This window comes from Canis lupus, chromosome 12 (assembly GCF_048164855.1).
Source record: "Canis lupus baileyi chromosome 12, mCanLup2.hap1, whole genome shotgun sequence".
NCBI classification, from domain to species: domain Eukaryota; kingdom Metazoa; phylum Chordata; class Mammalia; order Carnivora; family Canidae; genus Canis; species Canis lupus.
This window is the reverse complement of record NC_132849.1, coordinates 34,035,858-34,060,075: the sequence shown is the minus strand read 5'-3', so window position 1 is coordinate 34,060,075 and position 24,218 is coordinate 34,035,858. Positions and strand designations below refer to the sequence as shown.

General features: G+C 38.7%; 3 protein-coding genes across 9 annotated transcripts in view; 2 read left to right on the top strand and 1 right to left on the bottom strand.

Annotated features, from left to right (window-relative positions):
• DHX57 (DExH-box helicase 57) overlaps nt 1-6,136 on the bottom strand; it is a 62,467-nt gene extending 56,331 nt beyond the window's left edge. For 2 of the 4 annotated variants that reach the window (XR_012004499.1, XM_072770457.1), the window contains exon 1: nt 6,018-6,136. The gene's annotated coding sequence lies outside the window, so the exon portion shown is untranslated. Of the gene's footprint in view, nt 1-1,962; nt 2,101-5,298; nt 5,597-6,017 lie in introns of those variants that run through there. The other 2 variants (XM_072770458.1, XM_072770460.1) reach the window with 2 other exon arrangements.
• MORN2 (MORN repeat containing 2) lies at nt 5,637-13,743 on the top strand. Its single transcript, XM_072768936.1, has 6 exons — nt 5,637-6,030; nt 6,114-6,245; nt 8,968-9,018; nt 9,576-9,682; nt 10,739-10,875; nt 13,512-13,743. The coding sequence occupies exons 1-6, from the start codon at nt 5,637-5,639 to the stop codon at nt 13,612-13,614; spliced, it is 924 nt and encodes a 307-aa protein (XP_072625037.1). The 3' UTR covers nt 13,615-13,743.
• A 3,013-nt stretch (nt 13,744-16,756) lies between these two features.
• ARHGEF33 (Rho guanine nucleotide exchange factor 33) overlaps nt 16,757-24,218 on the top strand; it is an 86,636-nt gene continuing 79,174 nt past the window's right edge. For all 4 annotated transcript variants that reach the window (XM_072770439.1, XM_072770442.1, XM_072770443.1 and 1 more), the window contains exons 1-2: nt 16,757-16,886; nt 22,052-22,121. The gene's annotated coding sequence lies outside the window, so the exon portion shown is untranslated. The remainder of the gene's footprint in view (nt 16,887-22,051; nt 22,122-24,218) is intronic.

Genomic DNA, 24,218 nt, shown 5'->3' with positions numbered 1-24,218 from the left:
ATTATCAAAAAGACAAGAATTAACAAGTGTTGGCAAGGATGTGGAGAAAAGGGAACTCTTGTGCACTCACTGTTGGTAGGAATGTAAATTGGTGCAGCCACTATGGAAAACAGTATGGAGGTTCTTCAAAAAATTCAAATTAGAACTAGCATAAATTTAATAATTCCACTTCTGGGTATTTATCCAAAGAAAATGAAAACACTAGTTCAAAAAGATACATACACCACTATATTGACTGAAGCATTATTTACAATAGCCAAGATATGGAAATAACCTAAGTATCCATGATGGATGAATGGATATAGAATATGTAAGATATATAGATATATATACATGCACAATGGGATACTACTCAGCCATAAAAGAGAATGAAATACTGTTATTTGTGACAAGGATGGACAGTGAGGGCATTTTGCTAAGTGAAATTAGAGACAGAAAGCAAATACTATACAATCTCATTTGTGTGTGGAATTTATAAACCAAAACACAGGCTCACAGATAAGAGAACAGTTGGTGGCTACCAGAGATGGGGGGTAGAGGGTGGGTAAAATGGGTAAAGGGGGTCAAAAGGTACAAACTTCCAGTTATAAAATAAATAAGTTATGGAGATATAATATACAGCATGGTGACTATAGTTAATAATACTCTATTGCATATTTGAAAGTTGCTAAGAGAGTAATCTTAAAAGTCTTCATCACAAGAAAAAAATCTTTTAACTATGTATGGGGTTGGTGCTAGCTAGACTTACTGTGGTGATCGTTTCACAATATATACAAATGACAAATCATTATGTTGTATACCTGAAACTAATATAATGCTATATGTCAGTTATACCTCAATTAAAAAAATTATCCAACTATATGCTATTTATTCATCACTTTAAATACAAAGAAACAAATGAATGAAAAGCAAACAGATGGTAAAAGATAAATTATGCATACAGCAACCACAAGAAAGCTGGAGTGACTATGCTAATATCAGACAAAACAGACTTTAAAGCAAAAAAAAAAAGTTACTAGAAATAAAGGACATTTCATAATGTTAAAGGAGTTGATCTATCAGGAAGATGTAACAGTGATAAACATATATCACTGTTGGGGGACGCCTGGGTGGCTCCGCGGTTGAGCATCTGTCTTTGGTTCAGAGTGTGATCCCAGGGTTTTGGGATCGAGTCCCACATCGGGCTCCCTGCATGGAGCCTGCTTCTCCCTCTGCCTGTGTCTCTGCCTTGTTCTCTCTGTGTCTCTCATGAATAAATAAAATCTTTAAAAGAAAAAAAAGTAACAATTGGAAACTTCAATACCCCACTTCCAATAGTGGTGGAAGAACAACTAGATAGAAGATCAATAAGGAAACATTAGATTTAAAACACAGTATACTGGGATCCCTGGGTGGCTCAGTGGTTTAATGCCTGCATTCAGCCCAGGGCGTGATCCTGGAGTCCTCGGATCGAATCCCATGTCAGGCCTCCTGCATGGAGCCTGCTTCTCCTTCTGCCTGTGTCTCTGCCTCTCTCTCTCTCTATGTGTCTCTCATGAATAAATAAATGAAATCTTTGAAAAAAAGAAAATAAAACACAGTATACACCAACTAAGACCTAAGAGACATCTATAGGACACTCTACCCAACACCATATATATTTTTCTTGTTTGCAGAAGGAAAATTTTCTGGGACAAATCGTATCCTAGGTTAGAAAGCAAACCTCAATAAATTTAAAAAGATATAATGCAAAATGTGTTTTGCAACCATAGAAAAAAATGAAATTGGAAATAAAAGCAGGAAAAATTTTGGGAAACTCATTGTTATGTGGAAATTAAACTAGGCCTCTTGGTATTCCTTTCTTCAAAATCCTTCATAATAATACATATTTATACAGTGTTTATTTTATGTTTATCTGCCCTTTCCTCCTCTCAAAAAGCTCTCTGAAGGCAAGAATTAGGTCTATTTTGAGTAACACAGTACCTCTTACAGTGTCTTGTATACAGTAGGAATTCAATATATACTTGGGTAATGAATGATTGAAGGCTGAATGGCTGATATGAGACTGCAGATTCATTCTTTCCACAAATATTTTTTTGAGCACTTATCATGTGCCAGATCCTAGGGATATGACAGCAAAGAAGACAAAATTCCTCATGAAGCTTACCTTCCAAAGGGAAAGAAAAACAGTAAACAAATAGATAATATCAGTTAAGTGCTATACAGAAAAAGAAAATGCCTAAGACTGTTATTTTAAATAGAGTGGTCAGGTAAGGCCTCTCTGAGATCATGTTTGAACAGACACCTGAACAAACTGAGAGAATGAGCCATGAAATATTTGTGAAAATAGTATTCTGAGGGGAAGGTGCCAAGTCCAGTACATCTTCAATGCACTGAGCTGGACAAAAAGTAAGAAGTCTAAGGGGTCGGTACAAAAGTGAAGAACAGCAGTGAGGTCAGAGAGCAGAAAAAGCCAAGAAAACTCTGGAGACAGGGGGTGCCCCAGGAGGAGAGGCAAGAGAGAAGAGGCTGTGACCTCAGGAAAACCTGCAGGCCACAAAGCTAACATTGCATTGCCATGGTAAAGATCTGGTTGGGTTTAGTTTTTAAGTTGCAGTTGCTGCCAATTTAGGCTAATACCTGGCTTTGACGATTTTATACACAATATTTTTGTACATCACAACTTGGCCACCTTTGCTCCAAACAATAGGATGAATTTTCTTAAAGTAAGCTTAGTTTCTGAACTTTTTGGTGATTCACGTATGTGCATAGATTCTGTGATCCCATTTCATACTGCACCATACAGAAACACTTTGTATGAACGAATTGCTTTTTATTTTCACATTATTAGTAATGTCATGGTTCAATTACATGCTTATTCACCTCATAAATTTGTTATTAGTCTTTGAAGAAAAAATATGTAAATATGTACGTGTAACATGAGACTTTCTAAAGCAGGACTTAAAGTATTTTGGAGAAGTCTGACAGTGTATCACGTGAATTCGGATTTTACCTCAATGCCAAGAATTATGTTTAGAGAGGAAAAAAGAAGCTTGTTTTGATCTCAGAAAAATAGATTGCTTTGGGTTTTATGTAGCTTTAGATTCTTAAAAAGCTAGAATCTACTCTGTTTAACTAAAAGTCATTTGGAAAAAAAAATTTAATTCTGAATATGATAGGAAGTCACTAAAGAGCTGAGGCAAAAGATTGTTATGACTGACTCATGTTTTAAAACAATTAGGCTAGCTGCTATGTGAAGAATAAAAAGCCTGGGGGAGGGAGTGAGGAGGCCAACTAGGAGATTATTGCAGTTGTTCAGGCAGAACAAATAGAGGAAAAATAAGGTGGTTTGGACTAGAGTGGGAGTAGTAGAGTTGAAAACTGGTCACAGATTTTCTGAATGTATTTTAAATGTAGATGAATTAGACGAAAAGTATGAGAAAGAAATGTCTACAATTTTGGCCTAGGTTAACTGGGTAAATAGTGGTGTCATGTGCTCAGAATTGGAATATTGGGGAGGAAAAGATCTGGGGAGGGCGTCACAAATGCAGATTGGATATGTTGCCTTTGAGATGCCAATTAGATACTTACATGGAGACATACTGAAGGTAGTTGAATATACCAGTCTGCATTGAGGGGAAAGGTAAGATTATTTCATGTAACCCTCTAAAAATCTAGTACAGTAAATATTATCATCTATATGTTACAGAGGAGGAGCTTAGAGGACAAGTAAATTATATAACTTGTCTAATGTCACCTAATGTGTAGAAGCAAAGTCTGAAGCCAGGGTTTGAAACAATCTGTTTGACATCAAAGCCAAAATTCTTTCTTTTTTTTTTTTTTTAAGATTTATTTATTCATGAGAAACACAGAGAGAGAGGCAGAGACACAGGCAGAGGGAGAAGCAGGCTCCATGCAGGGAGCCCAATGCGGGACTCAATCCTGGGACTCCACGCCCTGAGCCACCTGGGTGTCCCAGCCAAAATTCTTTCTACGGTATCTCCTCCTCCTCACCATCAATATGTACCTTGTATCGTCAATGCAAAGTTCAGTGATAAACCAGACTTCTTTTGATTTGTGCCTGGGACTTAATTTATAAAAGTGACAAGAAGAGGTCAATGTCACCAAAAGAAAAGTGTAACGTTATTCCCCGTTTGGCCAGAAAGGAGAGAAGTACATCACGCCACGCCAGGCCAGGCCACAGGAGGAAGCACCAAGTGTCAGTCAGGAGGCACAAAGGAGCCAGGGGAAGGCAAAGCCATAGTCCTTCTTAGGGTTTCCACAGGAAAGGCAGGCAGAATAAACAGTTTAGGATTGGCCAGTTAAAATAATTCCAGCAGACTTGGGGCATAGGGGCTGTCCTGGTTGCCTGTGACCTGACCCTGGGTTGATTTGGGGGTAGGGAAAAATTGGCTTGGTGGGCAAAAATTACTTAAAGCAGGTAGGTCGTTGGGGGTCGGTCTGCATATGAAAAGCATGTTCACAGGTCAAGGTCCGTTAACTATCCCTGCCAAGGGCAGTTTCTTGGCGAGCCAGGCCCCTAAGGTGTCAACATATAATAAAATATGGAAAATAAAAAATGATTAATACACTTTTCCAATCCAAATTTAAAATCCCGTAACACCTGGGTGGCTCAGTGTTTGGGCGGCTGCCTTTGGCTTGGGTTGTGATTCTGGGATCTGGGATCTAGTCCTGCATAGGCCAGGTGGGATCCAGGCAGGCTGACAGGGGCCGGTGAGTCTGGACCAGCAGGATCCCAGGGACCAGCCTGCTATAAAGAGCCGGCTTCTTCCCTGCCTGTGTCTCTGCCTCTCTCTCTCTCTCTCTGTGTCTCATGATTAAATAAAAAAAAAAATTTAAATCCCTTCATTGCAAGTTTCCTGACTCCAGATCTCTTAGATAAGAATATCCTAAGAAGCCCAACTACCTCAAATTCTTCTGTAAAAACAGTGGTGCTTATATGTATATATATACTCACAAAAATGTAGGGTCATTAAAAGCGTAACAAGAGGTCAAAAAAATAGGACAAACTGAATTCTGTAAAGTTGTGCATCAATAATTACTTATTATTTCTAGAACTCAGAAAAAGGGAAAGGATATACAAATCAGACAGAAAGATCAGAACTTCGGCTCAAAAAACACCCAGACCAGGTAAGTTTGTGTAAGTAAAATACATTAGGAAAAAAGCAAGAAGTTACCGCGCTCTGACTTTTAAAGAGTGGGTAGCCAACCAGAGCAAGCCCCAGCCAGCTTGGCTAACAACGATCAACAACCTGTCTCACACCCATCCAAAAAAAAAAAAAAAAAAAAAAAAGTCACCTTCACAACCTGATCTGCGATCTGCTCTCAAAATGTTGAAGGAAGACTTGCTGGCTGTATCCAATACGACTCACTCCAGATGTTCTCGAGGGAATGGGAATTGGGTTGTATCATCTACACGGATAAATCTACTATTTTATTCCATTTAGCCTGGGAAGATTCCAACTACTTTTTCTTCACCGTGGACACAGGGACCTAAGTTGGGCTCAAAGAGGATCCTTTGTTTCACACCCAAAACAGGCCCCCAGGCGCAGAATCACCAAACGGGATACTTAAAACCGATCACACCCACTCCCTTCCCAGCAAACCTCTGGCCCCATAGAGCCAGCTCCACGCAGATGCCCACACCTGGTACCTTTCTGCCAGCAAACACTCAGACCCAGATGACCAGGGACAAGAAAGGAAACCCGAGCCTCTCCAATGCAACTCTTTACCCCTCCAGCCGGGACGCGGACAACCCGGGATCCTGCTGGTGCAGACCCACCGGCCCCGGGCGGCCTGCCTGGATCCACCCGGCCGGACGCTCCTCACACCCCGACCACCCCGGGGAGGGAGGCGGGGGACGGCTCCGCACACCGACAACCACGGCGGCACACATCCCTGGTCCGCGGAACGGGAGGCCGTGGTGGGCTCGCAGCCTGCTTCCCGGGGCGGCGGTCGGAGGCAGCGCCCACAGGCGAGGGGTCCCGCCAGGGCTTCGCCACCCACCGCGACCTCACCTGGAGCTGCTCGGCCGCGGCCCTTCTGCGGCAGCACAACCTGCTGTCTTCTGATTGGCTCCGCTTCGGCCCCTCGCATATTCACTTCCGGGTGAGAGGTGCCTCGTCGCCCCGGCAACCAGGGCGCGCTCCGCACCCACTTAGCCCTTGGTTCCCTCATTGCCGTAGAGCTGGCGGCCCCGGAGGAATCGCGGAGTCAAGAAAATCTCTGCCACACACCTCTGTCGAGTGAGTGCCCCTCCTCCCAATGCCCCGAGCGCGGAAGGGCACAGGGCTGCCCCAAGGAGAACTCCCCTTACGCCGCAGCGTGGCCCCTGGTGGCTCCGGTGTGGCTGTGACTTACTTCCTGATCGTCTACACTGGGCATGGCGTGGGGCACACGGAGAACCCGCCTGGCCTGGGGATCAGAACACCTGGATTCTACCTCTGATTCGGCCATCGACTGGCTGTTGTGAAATCTTAGTCAAGTGCCATCATCTCTGGGTTTCAGTTTCCTCTGTGGTGCCAGATGGTCTCCACATCTCTTAGGTTCTCCCTCGCTCTAACATTACAAAGTTTCAAATGTGGAGCAATTTAAGGGCATTTGAAAACAGGTTTTTTTTGGGAATCCTTGGGTGGCTCAGCAGTTTAGCGCTGCCTTCAGCCCAGGGTGTGATCCTGGAGACCTGGGATCGAGTCCCACGTCGGGCTCTCTGCATGGTGCCTGCTTCTGTCTCTGCCTCTCTCTCTGTGTCTTTCATGAATAAATAAATAAAATCTTAAAAAAAAAAAAAACAGGTTTTTTTTGTATGATAAAGCACTGCTTGGTAAGCACTTAATGCCTGCTTCCCAAGTGCCATTCATTCACTAGACATTCAGTTCCTACGAACAAGTACTAAGCACCTACCACTAAGTACTAAACTGGACACTAGAGTGAGAAAAAAAAGATTTGACTAATCCCTGATCCCTGACCTGGGCGAGCTGGGTATTGTGATTGGGGATTCCAGCACAAAAGCGTTGTTTTAACAGGGTTCTAAGTGTGTGGAGACGCCTAGATGAGTCTAGGGTGAGGGGAGATAAGAAAGGCTTTGCTCAGGTGATACCTGTCTTTTTCTTTGTGCTTTTTTTCTGGGAAAAAATTGCAACTTCGTATCCCAGTTCACCAATTTACTTTTCCGTTGTATCCATTATGCTATTCAGTCATTACACCAATTATGTTATTCATTTCCTAGATTGCTAATTGGTTCTTTTTCATAACCTGTCTCAAGGATACTATACCCTCCCTTCCTCTCTGAGGATGTTACAGTATTCTGAGGTCTTCTACCTATTGTGTTATGTTTCCTCAAAGGGGATGAGCCTCCGGTCTTTTTCAATTGGCACCTAAATTAATTTTTATATTTTTTATTTTTTTAAAGATTTTATTTATTTATTAGAGACAGAGAGAGAGAGAGAGAAGCAGGTAGGCTCCATGCAGAGAGCCGGACACGGGACTCGATCCCAGTTCTCCAGGATCAGGCCCCAGGCCGATCGCCGGCGCTAAACCGCTGAGCCATAGGGGCTGCCCCTAAATTAATTTTTAAATAAAAATTTAGTTCTCTTGTCCCACCCGCAGAGATTCTGATTCAGTAATATAGGAACTTGCAAGCATCCTAGGTAATTCTGATGCACGAGCCACACTTTGAGTAACATTCTGGTAGACTCTATGGTCCCAGAAGTTAGAATTTACTTATCTTCTCCATATTTATGTGTTCTTTGCTATTGGAAAAAAATAACTTCTAATGATTTAGTCCGCTAAATGTCCCAGGGCTTTGAGGCATAGATTCCCCTCAGTCCTTTCTTTTGATCTCGTCTCCATTCCAATCTCATTCTGTTTAGACAGCCTCACCCCTACCTCTCCCCACTATCATATACTATCTTTCTTTATTTTCTATTCCCTCCTTGTGCCAATTCCTCACTCCACTTTACCTCTGTGAGGGCATCAACAGGTCATAGAAGCTACCCAAGAGAAATAGAAACGTATATCCACACAAAAACTTATACATGAATGTCTATAGCAAAGATCTTCATAACAGCCCAAACTGGATAGACAACCCCACTGTCCACCAATTGATAAATGGATAAACAAACTGTTATTGCTGTACAGTGGACTGTTATTTGGTAAAAAGAGATGAAGTACTGCTACATGACATGGATGAACCTTAAAAACATGCTAAGTAAAAAAAACAAAACAAAACAAAAAAAAAACATGCTAAGTAAAAGAAGCCAATCATAAAGGACCACATACTGTGTGACTCCATTTATATGTAATGGCCAAAATAGGCAAATCCATAGGGATAGGAAGTAGATTAGTGGTTGCCAGGGGCTGCCGTGGAGTTGAGGTGTGGCTGGGGATAGAGAAGAGATGGGAGTAGAAATTAGGGGAATGGAGACTAACTGTTAACATTCTAAAATTAGATTGTAATGATAGTTTCATACCTCTGAATATGCTAAAAAACATTAAATTGTATACTTTTAAAGGGTAAGTTTTATGGTATGTGAATTATACATTAATAAAGCTATTATAATAAATAAATAAAAATAGATCATCTAGACAAAATTATTAATTTCCTCAAGACCCTACACTAGATGATGGAAATGCCAAGTAATCATGATACGTGAGCAGCCCAGGTGGCTCAGCGGTTTAGTACTGCATTCAGCTCAGGGCCTGATCCTGAAGACCTAGGATCGAGTCCCACGTCGGGCTCCCGGTTCATGGAGCCTGCTTCTCCCTCTGCCTGTGTCTCTGCCTCTTTCTCTCTCCTTCTCTCTCTCTGTGTTTCTCATGAATAAATAAATAAACTCTTTAAAAAAAATCATGATACGTTTATGATCATATGAAGTGAGTCAGTTTGGTCAGCCCTTAAAGCACATTTGGTCTTCTAACATAAAAATATTTAAGTTTACGTGACTTTTCTTAACTCTTTTAAAACAGCTGCTGAAGTGTATAAGATAAACTTCATATTTCCAAATGGAGACAAGTATGGTAAGCACATATTTCAATTACTTTTTCTATCTCGATTTACATTAAATAGCTTAAGAGTAAAAGAAAAAGAGACTGTAAATTTTGTAAAACTACTATTGGAATATTCCATTAAATAAAATGACACAGAAATACTAATAGATGGACAGATTTTAAATTTAAACTCTAATGTTAAGTCTAGGCAGTATGCCTTGAAACCTATATATGGGATCTGTCAGTCTTCCTGGCTGGTATGTTTTAATGGTTACAGGACTAAGGGGCACCTGTCTTGCTCAGTCAGAAGAGCATACAACTCTTGATCTCAGGGTCATGAGTTTAAAACCCATGAAGGATGTAGAGATTACTTATATACATACATAAATTTAAAACAACAACAACAACAAACCCCAAGACCTTTTAAGTCCATAGAGCTCCTTATCTCTGGTCACATTAGTTTCAGTGCTAGAGAGCCAAAGAGACCCATAGGGGTGCAGTTGTGATTAGGCCCGAACATACTTTATCACCTAGCCAAACAAGGTTCCCATTCATAATGAGTTATAATATATTTATCTCTTGTTTAGATGGTGACTGTACAAGAACATCTTCTGGAATCTTTGAGAGAAATGGAATAGGTATTCATACCACTCCTAATGGGATTGTCTACACAGGAAGCTGGAAAGATGACAAGGTATTGTTGTCATTGTAATATTGACAGTGGATAAGTAAACCTATTGCTTAAATGATTCCTGGCATTTCACCATTAATGAAAAACACATATGAGTAGACTATACAATAAAAATAACCGATATGGACATAGGAGTGATACTAAAGTCATAAAAGGTTTATCATCTTTTTTTAAAGTTTTATTTATTTAAGTAATCTCTACACCCAAAGTGAGGCTCAAACTCACAACCTCCCACCACCCACCACCCTGAGATCAAGAGTCTCATGCTCCTCTGAGCAAGCCATAGAGGCTCCCTGTCATCTTTATTATTATCTTTCTCATCTCCTATTCACTTAGTAGTTAAACTCATTACATAATTTACTCATCTAATCCTCATAGCAACCTCATGACATAGGTAAAAATTAATGCTCCTATTTTAAAAATGAGGGAAATCAGGCTCAGGTTTCTTGCCCAGGGAGTAATGAAACCAGATATATACCCGGGTCTGCCTGAATACAAATTTTTGTTGCTCATAACTAATTTGTACTGTTTCCTGGGCTAATTAAACTGGTTGTCCTGGGATCCCTGGGTGGCGCAGTGGTTTGGCGCCTGCCTTTGGCCCGGGGCGCGATCCTGGAGACCTGGGATCGAATCCCACGTCGGGCTCCCGGTGCATGGAGCCTGCTTCTCCCTCTGCCTGTGTCTCTGCCTCTCTCTCTCTCTCTGTGACTATCATAAATAAATTAAAAAAAAAAAAAAATAAAAAATAAACTGGTTGTCCTTTAAGATCTTTGACATATTCACGATATCTTGAGGACTCTATTATCATCATCATGGACCCCCTAGATATTCAGATGCTCCAGATCAGGAACATTTGACTTGGTGGGCTTCAGAGAGAGATGCATTTGAAGGACAATGATAAATGGTAAATGTCTTATTTTATTTTTGTGGAAATAAAGGATGATACAATGATAGATTAAATAATAACCAAGTGGATGATAGACCTATTTATGTACATTTTTTAAGTATTCTAGGTAACTGAATGTTAGTTACTGAGATCATTTCCTTTGTTATAAACAGATGAATGGTTTTGGAAGACTTGAGCATTTTTCGGGAGCAGTGTATGAAGGACACTTTAAGGACAATATGTTTCATGGACTGGGGACATATACATTTCCAACTGGGGCAAAGTATACTGGAAACTTCAATGAAAATAGGTAGGCTTAAAATAAAGTCATCGTAGTTATAAAAGATTCTTTCCAGGCATATTTGCTTAAATATTATATTTAGTTAATACTAAAATGCTAAATATTCTTTTGTAATATATTTCATTAAAATATATTTATAATATATTTATTAAGAATTACTGGATTAGAAGCACCTGGGTGGCTCGGTGAGTTAAGTGTCTGACTCTTGATTTCAGCTCAGGTCATGATCTGAGTTGTGAGATCGAGCCCTGCATTGACCTCCAAGCTGGGCGTGGAAGCTGCTTAAAATTCTCTCTGTCTCTCTCTCTCTGCCCCTCACTCTGCCCCTCTCCCTCTCTCTCTATTAAAAAAAAAAAAAAAAAAGAATTGTTGGATTATTTGAGGGGGGAAATGTCATGAGAGGCTAAGACCATCATGAGCCTCCAAAAGAAAATATTCTTGGTAGTAATCTATTAGACTTTTCATTTATTTCCTCTTACCTTTCGTATTACTATAGAACCTTTTGAAGTCAACTTGAAAATGGAAAATAGTCAGAATTATTGAGAAAATTTAGGCCAAAAATTACTTTCACTTAAAATATCCAGATAAACTTTTTTTTTTTTTTTTTTTAAAGAGGGAGCGAGGGAGATGGGGGAGAGGGAGAGGAAGCAAGAGAATCTTAAGCAGACTCTACACCCAGCATGGAGCCTGATATAGGGTTTCATCTCACAGCCTTGACATGACCTGAGTCGAAACCAAGAGTTGGATGCTTAAACAGCTGAGCCACTCAGGCACCCCATCCTGATAAACTTTTAAAAAAGAAGCCTTGGGAGATAATTCATAACTGTTTATTGGATTTTGACCTGATATATGTATGTATTTTTACTAAGATAATTTTTAAAATGTAAGCAAAATTAGTCTTCGGATTATAGAAATGTACCCATTGTTACCTTTCTGAACTTATGCTTGAAGGAAAAATAAAAGTGAAATGAAACAAAAGCACACTTTTATAGCTTAATCTTCACACTGAATATTATGCCATGTCATCCAGAGATTCATGTTTATTTATAAATATCTTTATTATTTCCAGAATTGAAAATGCAGACTAATTGTTATGAAGTTGTTGATATAAATACATTTTGAGGAGAGTAGAAAAGTATTCACCTTTTTTTATTCCAAGTCTGTGCTGATAACACAAACTTTTTCCACTGATGTTAATGAAGGGAAAAATTCTAACCCATGGTATTAAAGTCTATTTGTATATGTGAAGTACATTTTCACTACTTCCAAGAGTCCAAGAAAACCCTCCACATAGAATACAGCACCTCACACATAGTTGATAGTCAATAAATATTTGTTGAATAAATGAATGAACTAATATGAATTTTTCATTTTTTAACTGATTGTTTAAGTTTTGTATAAACTTAGTGTATGAGATCCAAAAATCTTGGACACCAAAATTTGTATAATAACAAGGTTTGCTGGAGGGTATTATGCTGAGTGAAGTAAGTCAGTCGGAGAAGGACAAACATTATATGTTCTCATTCATTTGGGGAATATAAATAATAGTGAAAGGGAATATAAGGGAAGGGAGAAGAAATGTGTGGGAAATATCAGAAAGGGAGACAGAAGGTAAAGACTGCTAACTCTGGGAAACGAACTAGGGGTGGTGGAAGGGGAGGAGGGTGGGGGGTGGGAGTGATTGGGTGACAGGCACTGGGGGTTATTCTGTATGTTGGTAAATTGAACACCAATAAAAATAAATAAAAAAAAATAACAAGGTTTGTTTGGGATAGTAATGGTTTTGGTAGGATATGAAAGCAGGATGCTGAATTTTATTTTATTATTTTAATTTATTTTATTTTATTTTATTTTTAGGATGCTGAATTTTATTTATTTTTTTATTATTTTTTTAAGATTTTATTTATTTATTCATCAGAGAGAGAGAGAGAGAGGCAGAGACACAGGCAGAGGGAGAAGCAGGCTCCATGCAAGGGAGCAAGGGAGCCGACGTGGGACTCGACCCTGGGTCTCCAGGATCAGGCCCTGGGCCGAAGGCGGCGCCAAACCGCTGAGCCACCTGGGTTGCCCGAGGATGCTGAATTTTATTTCTTTTTTCTTTTTTTTTTTTAAGATTTATTTATTTATATACTTATTTATGATAGACACAGAGAGAGAGAGAGAGAGAGAGAGATAGGCAGAGACACAGGAGGAGGGAGAAGCAGGCTCCGTGCCGGGAGCCCAACGTGGGACTCCATCCCGGGACTCCAGGATCGCGCCCCCTGGGCCAAAGGCAGGCGCTAAACCGCCGAGCCACCCAGGGATCCCTGGATGCTGAATTTTAATTTTTAATTTTTTTTTTTTTTTTTTTTAATGATAGTCACAGAGAGAGAGAGAGGCAGAGACACAGGCAGAAGGAGAAGCAGGCTCCATGCGCCGGGAGCCGGACATGGGACTCGATTCCAGGTCTCCAGGATCGCGCCCTGGGCCAAAGGCAGGCGCCAAACCGCCACGCCACCCAGGGATCCCTGGATGCTGAATTTTAAATCAAAATTTGAAAGTGGGAAGATATGATTCTTCAGGCATAGAGTATAATATGCTAGACAATCTTATACCTAGACTGTAAATTCTTGGCTAATGAACAAATTTATTTTTTACTATTGCAGGGTGGAAGGTGAAGGACAATATACTGATATCCAAGGACTAGAATGGTGTGGTAACTTTCATTTCACTGCTGCTCCAGGCCTGAAACTAAAGCTCCACATGTAGTATATTCTGCATTAAAGTTTTAATGTGGTAACTGAAGCTTTTAGTTATAAAGAAAACTTAGTTATCTGAAATAACTTCATACACTACCTCTGTATCATAATTTTGCCAATAAAACCATCATTCAACGTCTTTTTGAACTTTATTTTCATTATCTTATAATTAGTTTAAAATAAATTATGTGGGGATGGCTGGGTGGCTCAGCCAGTTGAGCATCCAATTCTTGATTTTGGCTCAGATCATAATCTCAGGGTCATGAGATCAAGCCCTGTGTCAAGCTCTGCACTGGGTGTGGAGCCTCCTTAAGATAGATTCTCCCCCTCCCTCTGGCTCTCCCCCTGCTTACATGCACACTCTCTCTTTCTCTCTAAAATAAACAAATCTGGGGGATCCCTGGGTGGCTCAGCGGTTTGGCACCTGCCTTTGGTCCAGGGTGTGATCCTGGAGTCCCGGGATCAAGTCCCACATCAGGCTCCATGCATGGAGCCTGCTTCTCCCTCTGCCTATGTCTCTGCCTCTCCCTGTCTCAGTCTGTGTCTCTCATGAATAAATAAATAAAATTTTTTTTTAAATTTTTTTCTTTTTAAATTTATTTATTCATGATAGTCACACGGAGAGAGAGAGAGAGGCAGAGAGAGACACAGGCAGAGGGAGAAGCAGGCTCCAAGCACCGGGAGCCCGATGTGGGATTCGATCCCGGGTCTCCAGGATCGCACCCTGGGCCAAAGGCAGGAGCCAAACCGCTGCGCCACCCAGGGATCCCAATAAATAAAATATTTTAGAAAAATAAAATAAATCTTTTTTTTTTTAAATAAAATAAATTATGTGATTCTTTTTTTTTTTTTTTTTTTAAGATTTTATTTATTTATTCATGACAGACACACAGAGAGAGAGGCAGAGACAGGCAGAGGGAGAAGCAGGCTCGATGCAGGGAGGCCGACGTGGAACTCAATCCTGGATCTCCAGGATCATACCCCAGGCTAAAGGAGGTGCCAAACCTATGGGTCATCGGGGCTGCCCTGTGATTCATTTTAATAAACACAGCAGAACTATCTAAATCTTGGCAAAGTCAATTTCCAATCCTGTGCCTGAGTTTTGTCATCTTTAAAAAGCATATCTCAAAAAAAAAAAAATATATCTCTATGTTAAAGGGAACTACCAAGGAATTGAAAAGAATCCACAGAATGGGAAGAAAGTCTTCTATCTGATGCAGGTTTAGATTCCAGAGTATATAAAGAACTCATATGTAAATATATATAAATAAAATAAAAATATAACCCAATTTAAAAATGGGCAAAGGATTTGTTTTTTGTTTGGTCGGGTTTTTAAAAGATTTTATTTATTTATTCATAAGAGACACACAGAGAGAGAGGCAAAGACACAGGCAGAGGGAAAAGCAGGCTCCACACAGGAAGCCTGACATGGGACTCGATCCCCAGTCTCCAGGATCATGCCCTGGTCTGAAGGCAGGCACCAAACCGCTGAGCCACCCAGGCTTCCCAAAGGATTTGAATAGACATGTCTTCAAAGAAGATATGCAAATGTCTAATAAGCAAATGAAATCATTACTCTTTAGGAAAGAAGTAATATAGTAATACAGTGCTATAGTAAGATAGCACTTCACAATCACTCAGCTGGCTATATTAAAAAATACAATAACAAAGATTGGCAATGATAGGGAGAAATTGGAAACTGCCAACATTTCTGCTGCGAATATAAGATGGTACAGCTACTATGGAAAAGTTTTTCAAAAAGTTAGGCATAGAGTTACCATACGACCCAGGAATTCCTAACTATGTACCCCAAATAATTGACCTGTATAGGAATATTCATGGCAGCGTTATTCATAACAGTTCAATGTTGGAAACAACCCAAATATCCATCAACTGTTGAATGTATAAAAAAATGTGGTATATCCATATAAAGGATTATTTTCAGCCATAAAAAGGAATGAAGTACTGACACATGCTACAACATGAATGAACCTTGAAAACATTATGCTAAGTGAAAGAAGCCAATTGCAAAAGGCCACATATTTACACCCCTTATGTGAAATGCCCAGAATAGGCAAATCCATAGAGACAGGAAGTAGATCAGTGGTTGCCATGGGAGGAAGGAACTGGGAGGCATGGGGTTTCTTTTTGGGGGTGATGGAAATATTTTAGAATTAGTGGTGATGGTTATACAACCTTTGTGAATACTAAAATCACTGAATTATTCACAATAAAAGGGCAAATGTTATGTTTGGTATGTGAATTATATTTCAATTTTTTAAAAAGTATATTTCAATGTTTTGTGTCCTCATGTATTCTATGCCAAAGAAGCTTCTTCACGTTCTAGATAACACAGTTTTAAAATGGCCAGAAGAGTATATGACAGCTACATATTAAAAATTATAATAAAGACCTGAGTTTGCTGAAATTGTTTTTCTGAAAATGACAAAAAGTGCTGTAAACAGTAACTTCCATATCATATTTTTTCATTCAAAATCTTGTGGAAATTTGTACTTCTCAATATATCATTGCTAAATTCTTAAAAATTTCTTGTACTACTATAAATCTGGATTGAGATGTCTTTAAAATATAAATAAAAATGATATTTTTGTTAGTTTTCCATAATCATATATTATGTATTTAATTTCAAAAGACCCCATTTTTAACAGTTCAAAGATACATTTTTAAAATTAGACACTTTTGGATTTGTTGCTTAGCATTAATTGGTATGTTTTACAATTAAATATTATTATTATACTGGAATTTATACAAATTAAGATAAAGTAAGAGGGGGATGTTTTCAGGGACCAGGACATATAATTCAATTTCAAAATTTCTGGAAAATATAGAAAAATATCTGTTTTATTGCAAACCTAATTTTTCCCAATATTTTCCTTTAAAAGTATTTAAGGTAACAAGATAAATATTTTGCTTTTAAAATCTTTAACTTTTTATTGATAGAGGAATAACTTTTTAATGCTCAAATTTCCAGTTTTCTAAGATAACAAAGTCATTTCATTTAAACAGTTTTCTTTCTTTTACTCCTTGAAAGTAAATGCAGTTCAGTTGATTAGTTGATGCTAGAATTTGACCTGAAGCTTATATAATTAGAAGAGACACTAGTTTTCCTCATTTAAAAGCCTAGTTAGCATATGACAGTCTCGTTTCCGGGGAAGTCAAACCTCCCCTGCTTTTTTTTTTTTTTTTAATAACCTTTAAATTAATTTAGACTCCAGATAAGCCTTGATCTGAGGATGATATAACCACAGCAAGCAACATGGGGTAAGTGTGTGCTTTTATAAGCTTTGAAAGATGTTGAGAGGGGAAATATTTTCATAAAGGAAGGAATCCCATATATCCTTACTAATTCAGCTTCAAGCCACGCTGACATTAATTTAAGGTAGCCATTTAAAAGAAGTAACTATTTAAAAGTTATAACAATTTGTAAAACATTCATTTATTTTCTTGCTTAATTTTTAAATTATACCATAATCTGCCTTTGCAAGTTGTCAACTAATGAAGTGTTTGGGGACTGAAGAGTGTGGGATATTTATGTATTAATTTGAAGCAGAGTTACATTTTGAGAGTAATCTTAAAGATGACAGGATTCTCGATTTACAAGACTGATAAACCCAACATGTATATGCCTCTTTGGGATTAAGAATAAAGGATAAAAAAGATTAGGAATGTCTTTTGTGACACAGAAAAGGGACAGAGGATTCTATCAGAGTTCACTCTGCTATGTACCGAATAATGTGTGCTGATTAATTACACAGGGACATTAGTGAAACTTAATTCTAAACTCTTTGTGGGGTTTGGGAACATGATAAGAAGAATTGGGCTTCACTTGAAAGCTTTCTATTCTTTACTTAAGCAAGACTAGCATTCCATTATAATTAGTATTGGAATTAATGGGCTTTTATATGCTGAAACTAGTATTCTAAAAATGTAGAATTACGTCTTTTTATTACCATTTTGTCTTTTTAAATAGCGCCTTTCAATAAAAAAATCATATTGCTGGAAATGGCATAACCATTTCATTGCAATCACTTCTGAAGGATTTAACATAAATGATCAGAAATTTATACTAGGGAAATTTTTTGACACATGTTTATTCTAAACAGTTTCCCTGAATTTAATTAACATCTACATTTTTGTTGATACCATGGACTCTGAAAACGCAGTCTAAATCAGTTTGAAGCCTCAGAGGCTTTTGAAAGAAAAGATGATCATAATATTGTTAACTTTTAATATAATACAATATAAAAGTTAACAGATAAACACCTTGTACAGATCGCGCACATTCATGTGGTTGATCTGATTTGGGACAGAATTGATGATTTGTCCTTATTCCCCCTCTTTCCCTCCTCTCTTCTCTCTATATAAGAGTGAATATCAACATAGCAGTAAACTAGTAAACTCCAAGCAATGGACACACAAAAAGTATTCCTTTCTTCCTTCCTCTCTGAAAAAAAATTTTTGTAAAATCAAACAATGGCAAGTGATTTACAGATGGTCTGAATTTTCATCTATGGACCCCAGATTCAGAATCTTCTGATTTTGAATGTAAGGACTGGAGTATGAGTTGCTCATTATTTTTGAATTTTTATAAAATGTAAGAATATTTAATTATTTCTGCTAATCTTCTCTCGGGGACAATGTTGAAAGTACTGATTCTTCTACTGACCATCTCCCAACACACACACACACACACACACACACACACACACACACGAAAGAAGCACAGTTTGATCAATATCCATAGTTTGACAATCACATTACTACTGCTTGTCCCCAATGACTTGATTAATCACTGTGCTTTCAAGAATGCCAGAAATCATCTTGGGAATGCTGGAAGAAAAAAATGTTCATTATTTTATTTGTAAGGTGCTTTCAGTGCCCTAAATAAGATGAACTAAACCATAAATCACTAAACTTTACAGAGGATACTCTTCTGATTATTTTGTTACCTAATCCTGTCCTGACTGAGAGAAGAGAGTTTGGTAGGTATTGACACCCATTTAAGTCTTCCTAAAATAGAAAAATAAAAAAAAGTGGCAGCTGATCAGATGCTCAAATTTTTTCATTTGAGGAAGTCTTTAGAATTTATCCCCTGGGAATGAAGAAGCAGCTGTTTAGGATTTTTTTGGACAGGGATTACTTATCTCAGAGCTATTTGAGAATACAATGCTCTTATATGGGTCTGTGCCAGCTCTTTCCATTTTTCCTCAGGCTATGCTGGCATAGTTTTAGTGAACAATGAAGGCAAATAATAGAAAATTCTAACAATCCTCCTTCTCTCAAATTTTCACTGGATTCCTTATGGAGTATGATGCTGGGTGGGGTGGGTAGAGAGAAAGGGATAATTGTGGAAAAGTGGAAGGTTAATGTTAAGTTGATACCTGTTATTTATCATCATACTCGGGTAGAGGATGAACAATGGGAAAGAAGGGATGAATGCATATCTTTGCTAAGATACTTTTCCTTTTTCTTTTCTTTCTTTCTTTCTTTATTTTTTAGATTTATTTATTTTAGGGAGAGAGAGAGAGCACAAGCGGGAGGGGCAGAGGGAGAGAGAATCTCAAGTGGACTCCACGCTGTGCGTGGATCTCCATATGGGGCTGGATCTCACCACCTTGAGATCACAACCTGAGTGGAAACCAAGAGTCCACTGTTAACCCACTGCACCACCCAGGAGCCCCCTGAGATACTTTCCAATACTCTTTCCCCATCTACCGTGGACTCCCAGTTGACATCTGAGGATAATAAATGTTAAGGTTCTGCTAAAATTGTAGAACCAGTAAGTTCATTATTACAGCATATTCAACCTCCCTTTAGTTTCCCAGTTCAAATAAGTGCAATTTTAAAAACTCCTTAATGGCTATAATCTTCACTTTCTGAATCTGAGAATTACAATCCACATCTTTTTCCTGGGCAAAGTACACATTGAGCTCATGCAATAACCTCTGAAATGTTGCTTCTATCTGTGTCTTCTTGTCCTTTCTAATAGTTGCTTCCCTCATTCAGATCATCATCACCTCTTGGATTGCTTACAGGGCCTGCTCTCTGGCCTCCCTGCAGCTGGTGTTCCCTTTGTAGGGCATCCTGTGAGAAGCATCTCCTTACTGAAGACATGGCATCTGGCTACTCCCGTGTTTAAAACTTTCAGTGACTCCTTGTTCTCTCTACTGCAGAGCAGGCCCCCAAGCAGGTACCACGGCCCCGTATCTTTCCCCAGTCTCCCAGTCTAGCTTTTCCTCCTGCCCTACCCTTCATGCTCCCTAAAATCCCTAAGTCCACCTGTGTCTTGTGACTTTCTACTCTGTTCCTTTGCTGATCCTTTTTACCATTTCTACACGTTGTGCAAATCCCAGTCCAAATCCTATCTTTGCTTTTAAGATTTATTTACTTGAGAGAGAGAGGGAGAGAGCATGAGTGGAGGAAAGGGCAGGGGGAGAAGCAGACTCCCTGCTGAACATGGAGCCCACCTACTCGGGGCTCTATCCCAGGATTCAGAGATCATGACCTGAGCCGAGGTCAGACGCTTAACCAACTGAGCCAGCCAGGTGCCCCACAGATCCTATCTTCTTTGTGAAATTTTCTGTAATCCTCAGAACTAGAACCATCTTTTTTCCTCTGAAAGTTTTAGGCACTTTATATTTTTCTGATTGCATTTTTTATAATCCATTATGGGCTACAGGTTACTCGTGTGTCTTCCTGAAGGAGGAATAATGTCATCTTCATATTTCTCCTAACACCTGGCACAGTGCTTTTTACATGGTATGTGCTCAGTTGAAATGAACTGTTTTTCTTTAATCCACAAAAAAAGCTAAAAACTGAATTTTAGCCAAACTTCCTTCTTTCTTCCCCAGTAGAATGGCCCCATCTTTCAAGTTCCTATCTGAAGAGCTCAAATGAGTGTATAATTCCACAATATAATTGTTGCAAGGAAGAAGGGTAAAAACAAGGATTGAAGTGATGCTCCTGAGGCTTCTGAAGAGTGGCGAATTTGTTATTCAATAAAAGGGACACACATACTTAAGGGAGAGAAGACTTTTAAGAATTAAAAATGCAAAAAAAAAAAAAAAAATGCTTCTTGGTTTTAGACATTTCCCTAAAAGGCCAACATATCAGTAAGTTTGGGTTCATCTGCATAAGATGGAAAAGCAAAACAACAGTGGCTTAAACAAGCTAGAAGTTTATTTCTCTCTTATATTAAAAAAAAAAAAAAAAGCCTAGGGCTGCCTGGTTGGTTCAGTCAGTAGAGCATGTGACTCTTGATCTCAGGGATATGAGTTCAAGTTCCACATTGGGCACAGAGCCTATTAAAAAAAAAAAAAAAAAAAAGCCCACAGGTTAGCAGTCCAGAGCTGTTAGAGTGGGTCCTTGTCTGAAGGACCCTGGTTCCTTCCATCCTGCTCTCCTGCCATCCAAGTTGTTCAGACTCCACCTATCTCATTTGTGTTCAGCCAGTAGGAAGGAAGAATAGGAATAAAAAAATGTTGTGTCTTTTGAGACTTCCCACAGATCATTCACATTATTTCTACTTCTACCTCAGGGGTTGAATCTATTCACCTAGCTGTGAAGGAGAAGGGGGAACATAGTTTTTAAACTGGGTTACTAAAGAAGATTCTCTTAAGATAAAGGAGTGGACCTTGACAAAATGGCAAAGGAGACTTAGTAAGCCTTCAGTGCCGCTACTGCCCACATTCCAGCCAGAATCACATTCCAGCCTTGATCTCCCTTAATCCTCACACTTACATTCTTATTATGATGCCACTTATGCAGATCAAGAAACGGATGCCCAGAAAGATTCTGTGACTTGGCCAAATGGCCAAAGAAGAAGCTTCAGATAATGAAAAAATGAAAAATAAATAAAACAAGTAGCTGGGTTGAACCTGTTATATTACTCAAAAACAAACTTAAGCCCCACAACCCAAAAAACCCACCATATACTCATAGAGCATTTTCCAAATGGATTTCTACTTAATTTTGACTGTAGATCACCTCAATCAGCCCCTACAGAAAAACCTATTACAAACCCGTTTCACTTGTCACTTGAAGTACATGACTTCATTTAATGTGGGATATTTAGGAAAATCTCTAGATTTGTGGCTTTCATCATTTTAGGGTCTGATGAATTGCTTTGAATGTTGAAGTACTCCAGCTGATTTTAAATACATAGGAATTTGTTTTTATTAGTCACCCAAAGATAGAAATACCAAGGTGAGTGTGTTTACTGAATACCAGGTAACTTAAAAAGGAAAGGGCTAAAAGAAACAAGAACTTTCATTTTTACTTTATATATTGTTGAATGATTAGAAATTTTTAACAGCAATCTTTATATATTGTTGAATGATTAGAAATTTTTAACAGCAATCTTAAAACAAAGGATGGTATAAATTACAAGATACCTATCCTTATCAATGGCCTTTTGTTTCTTGTAGAACCTCTAGAAAAATCAGAAAGACTTTACAAAACATGATGTGATGTCTACTGGTGGAGACAGGCCACGAGGTGAGTGAAAATTGCTTAGAGCTTATTTCTAGTAACGACACAGATGAGCTGAGAGCTTAGTTTAAACCAGTGTACTTAGTTTAAACTAGTACTTGTACTTCATTTATAAATTTAAACATTTATGCATTGCTTAAGAATCTTGTAATTCTCCTTTGTTTATTTGTTTTTATTTTTTAAAAGATTTTATTTATTTATTTGAGAGAAAGAGAGAGAGTGCAAGAGAGCAGGAACAAGAGGGAAGGGCAGAAGAAGAGGGAGAAGCAGATTCCCCGCTAAGCAGGGAACCTGAGGAGGTAAGGAGCTTGATCTCAGGTCCCTGGGATCATGACCTAAGCAGAAGATAGAGGCTTAACTGAGTCACCCATACACCCCAACTCTTCTTTATTTAAAAACAGGTAAATATATCATGAGATTCCTTCTTCATTAGCAGTCAGAGCTAAGCCACCTTATAAACTAGCCATGTTACATCAGACTTTTACTGAATGTATGAATGCTTACAGTATTGAGATAATAATGAACTATATTTTCACTGAGTTTTATTTTGAATGTCTTTGGAGATTGCAAACACAACAAAACCTTAAGGACAACAAAATTTGCATTCAACTAATATTTACTGAGTCCCTACTTCATGTTAGGCTTTGTGGCATGATAACTATGTGGGATAGGTAAGTATTATCCTCATTTTACAGATGAGGAGATGTAGGCTTATGAAGGGTAAGTAACATTCCCATGACATAAAACTAAATAAGTAGCAGGTCTGCAATTTGAAGCTAGATATCTCATGAACTTACGAAGAAAGTCCTATGGTTTAAAACATTATTTTAAAGTTTCGAAACTAAAAAGCACACATTGCAAAACAAACAAACTTGATCAAGGCAGAAGAGCCTAGAAGTGCCAGGGTGGGTTAGTCAGTTAAGTGGCCAATTTTTGATTTTGGCTCGATCACAATCTTAGGGTCCTGGAATCGAGCCTTGGGTTGGGCTTCATGCTCAGCAAGGAGTCTGCTTGAGGATTGTCTCTCTCCCTCCACCTCTGTACCTTCCCCAACTTGTGCACATGCATACTCTCTCAAATAAAAAAATAAATCTTAAAAAAAAGACACAAGAGTATAAGTAAAATTTGAAAGTCCATCCCACCCCTACCCCATCCCTTTTTCCAAGAATAATCACTGTTAGTAGTAGTTTGGCATAAATGCTTCCATATCTTTCCTTTTGACCAATGTCAAAAGAAAATGTACTTTTTACTGTATCACACTTCCCATCTACTTAAAAAAATCAATGAATAGAGGAGATTGAATTTAGTATATATCTACTAATATAAATATGTAGTCTAAAAAATGACTGAAATGTTCATTCAGCTAACATTAGGCCTCTAACTATAGAAATTCAAAGTACAGAACTCACTTTCTGTTTCACGGGGACTCATAATCTAGTGTAGCAGTTCTCAATTTGGTTTTGAGAGGGTAAATAGGGACTCTGTTGTGAGTCTGATGTGAGCTCTGAACCTACAACATAAAATTTTACCTATAACTCAGGGAATTCATGAACACCCTGAAAGTAATATGGATCCCTGCCTCTTGTAGAAGTAAGATTCTTAAATCAATAATTTAACATAAATACTATAATAGACATATGGACAAGACACTATTGCCGCACAAAAAAGCAAAGGCTTACCTTAAGCAAGACATGTCAAGAAAGACAAGGAAGAATGATACTTGCCCAGACTCTTGGAGGACACAAGGAGTGTGACAATTCGCCCAGTGTAAGGGAAGGAGATCCATTGAGGAACAACTCTATAAAGCCTAGAGGCCAGAAAAGACAGGGAGCCAAACACAAGACTGTGTTTGGATAGTGTGTATACAAGAGTGACTAAAGATGACTTGGAGAGCTGGGGGGAGGCAGACCATGAAGGTAGAGGTCTGCTGTGTTAGGACATTTGAACTTTAGGAGTCACTGAAGGATTCTGATTCTGATTTTCATAGGTAAGTAAGAAGTCTATAATTAATGTATGACTGAATAAATGATCATGGGAATAGTAATTTAGATGATAGGATAAGATAGAAAAAGGAGATAAGACCACTTGATTCAGACTTATTGG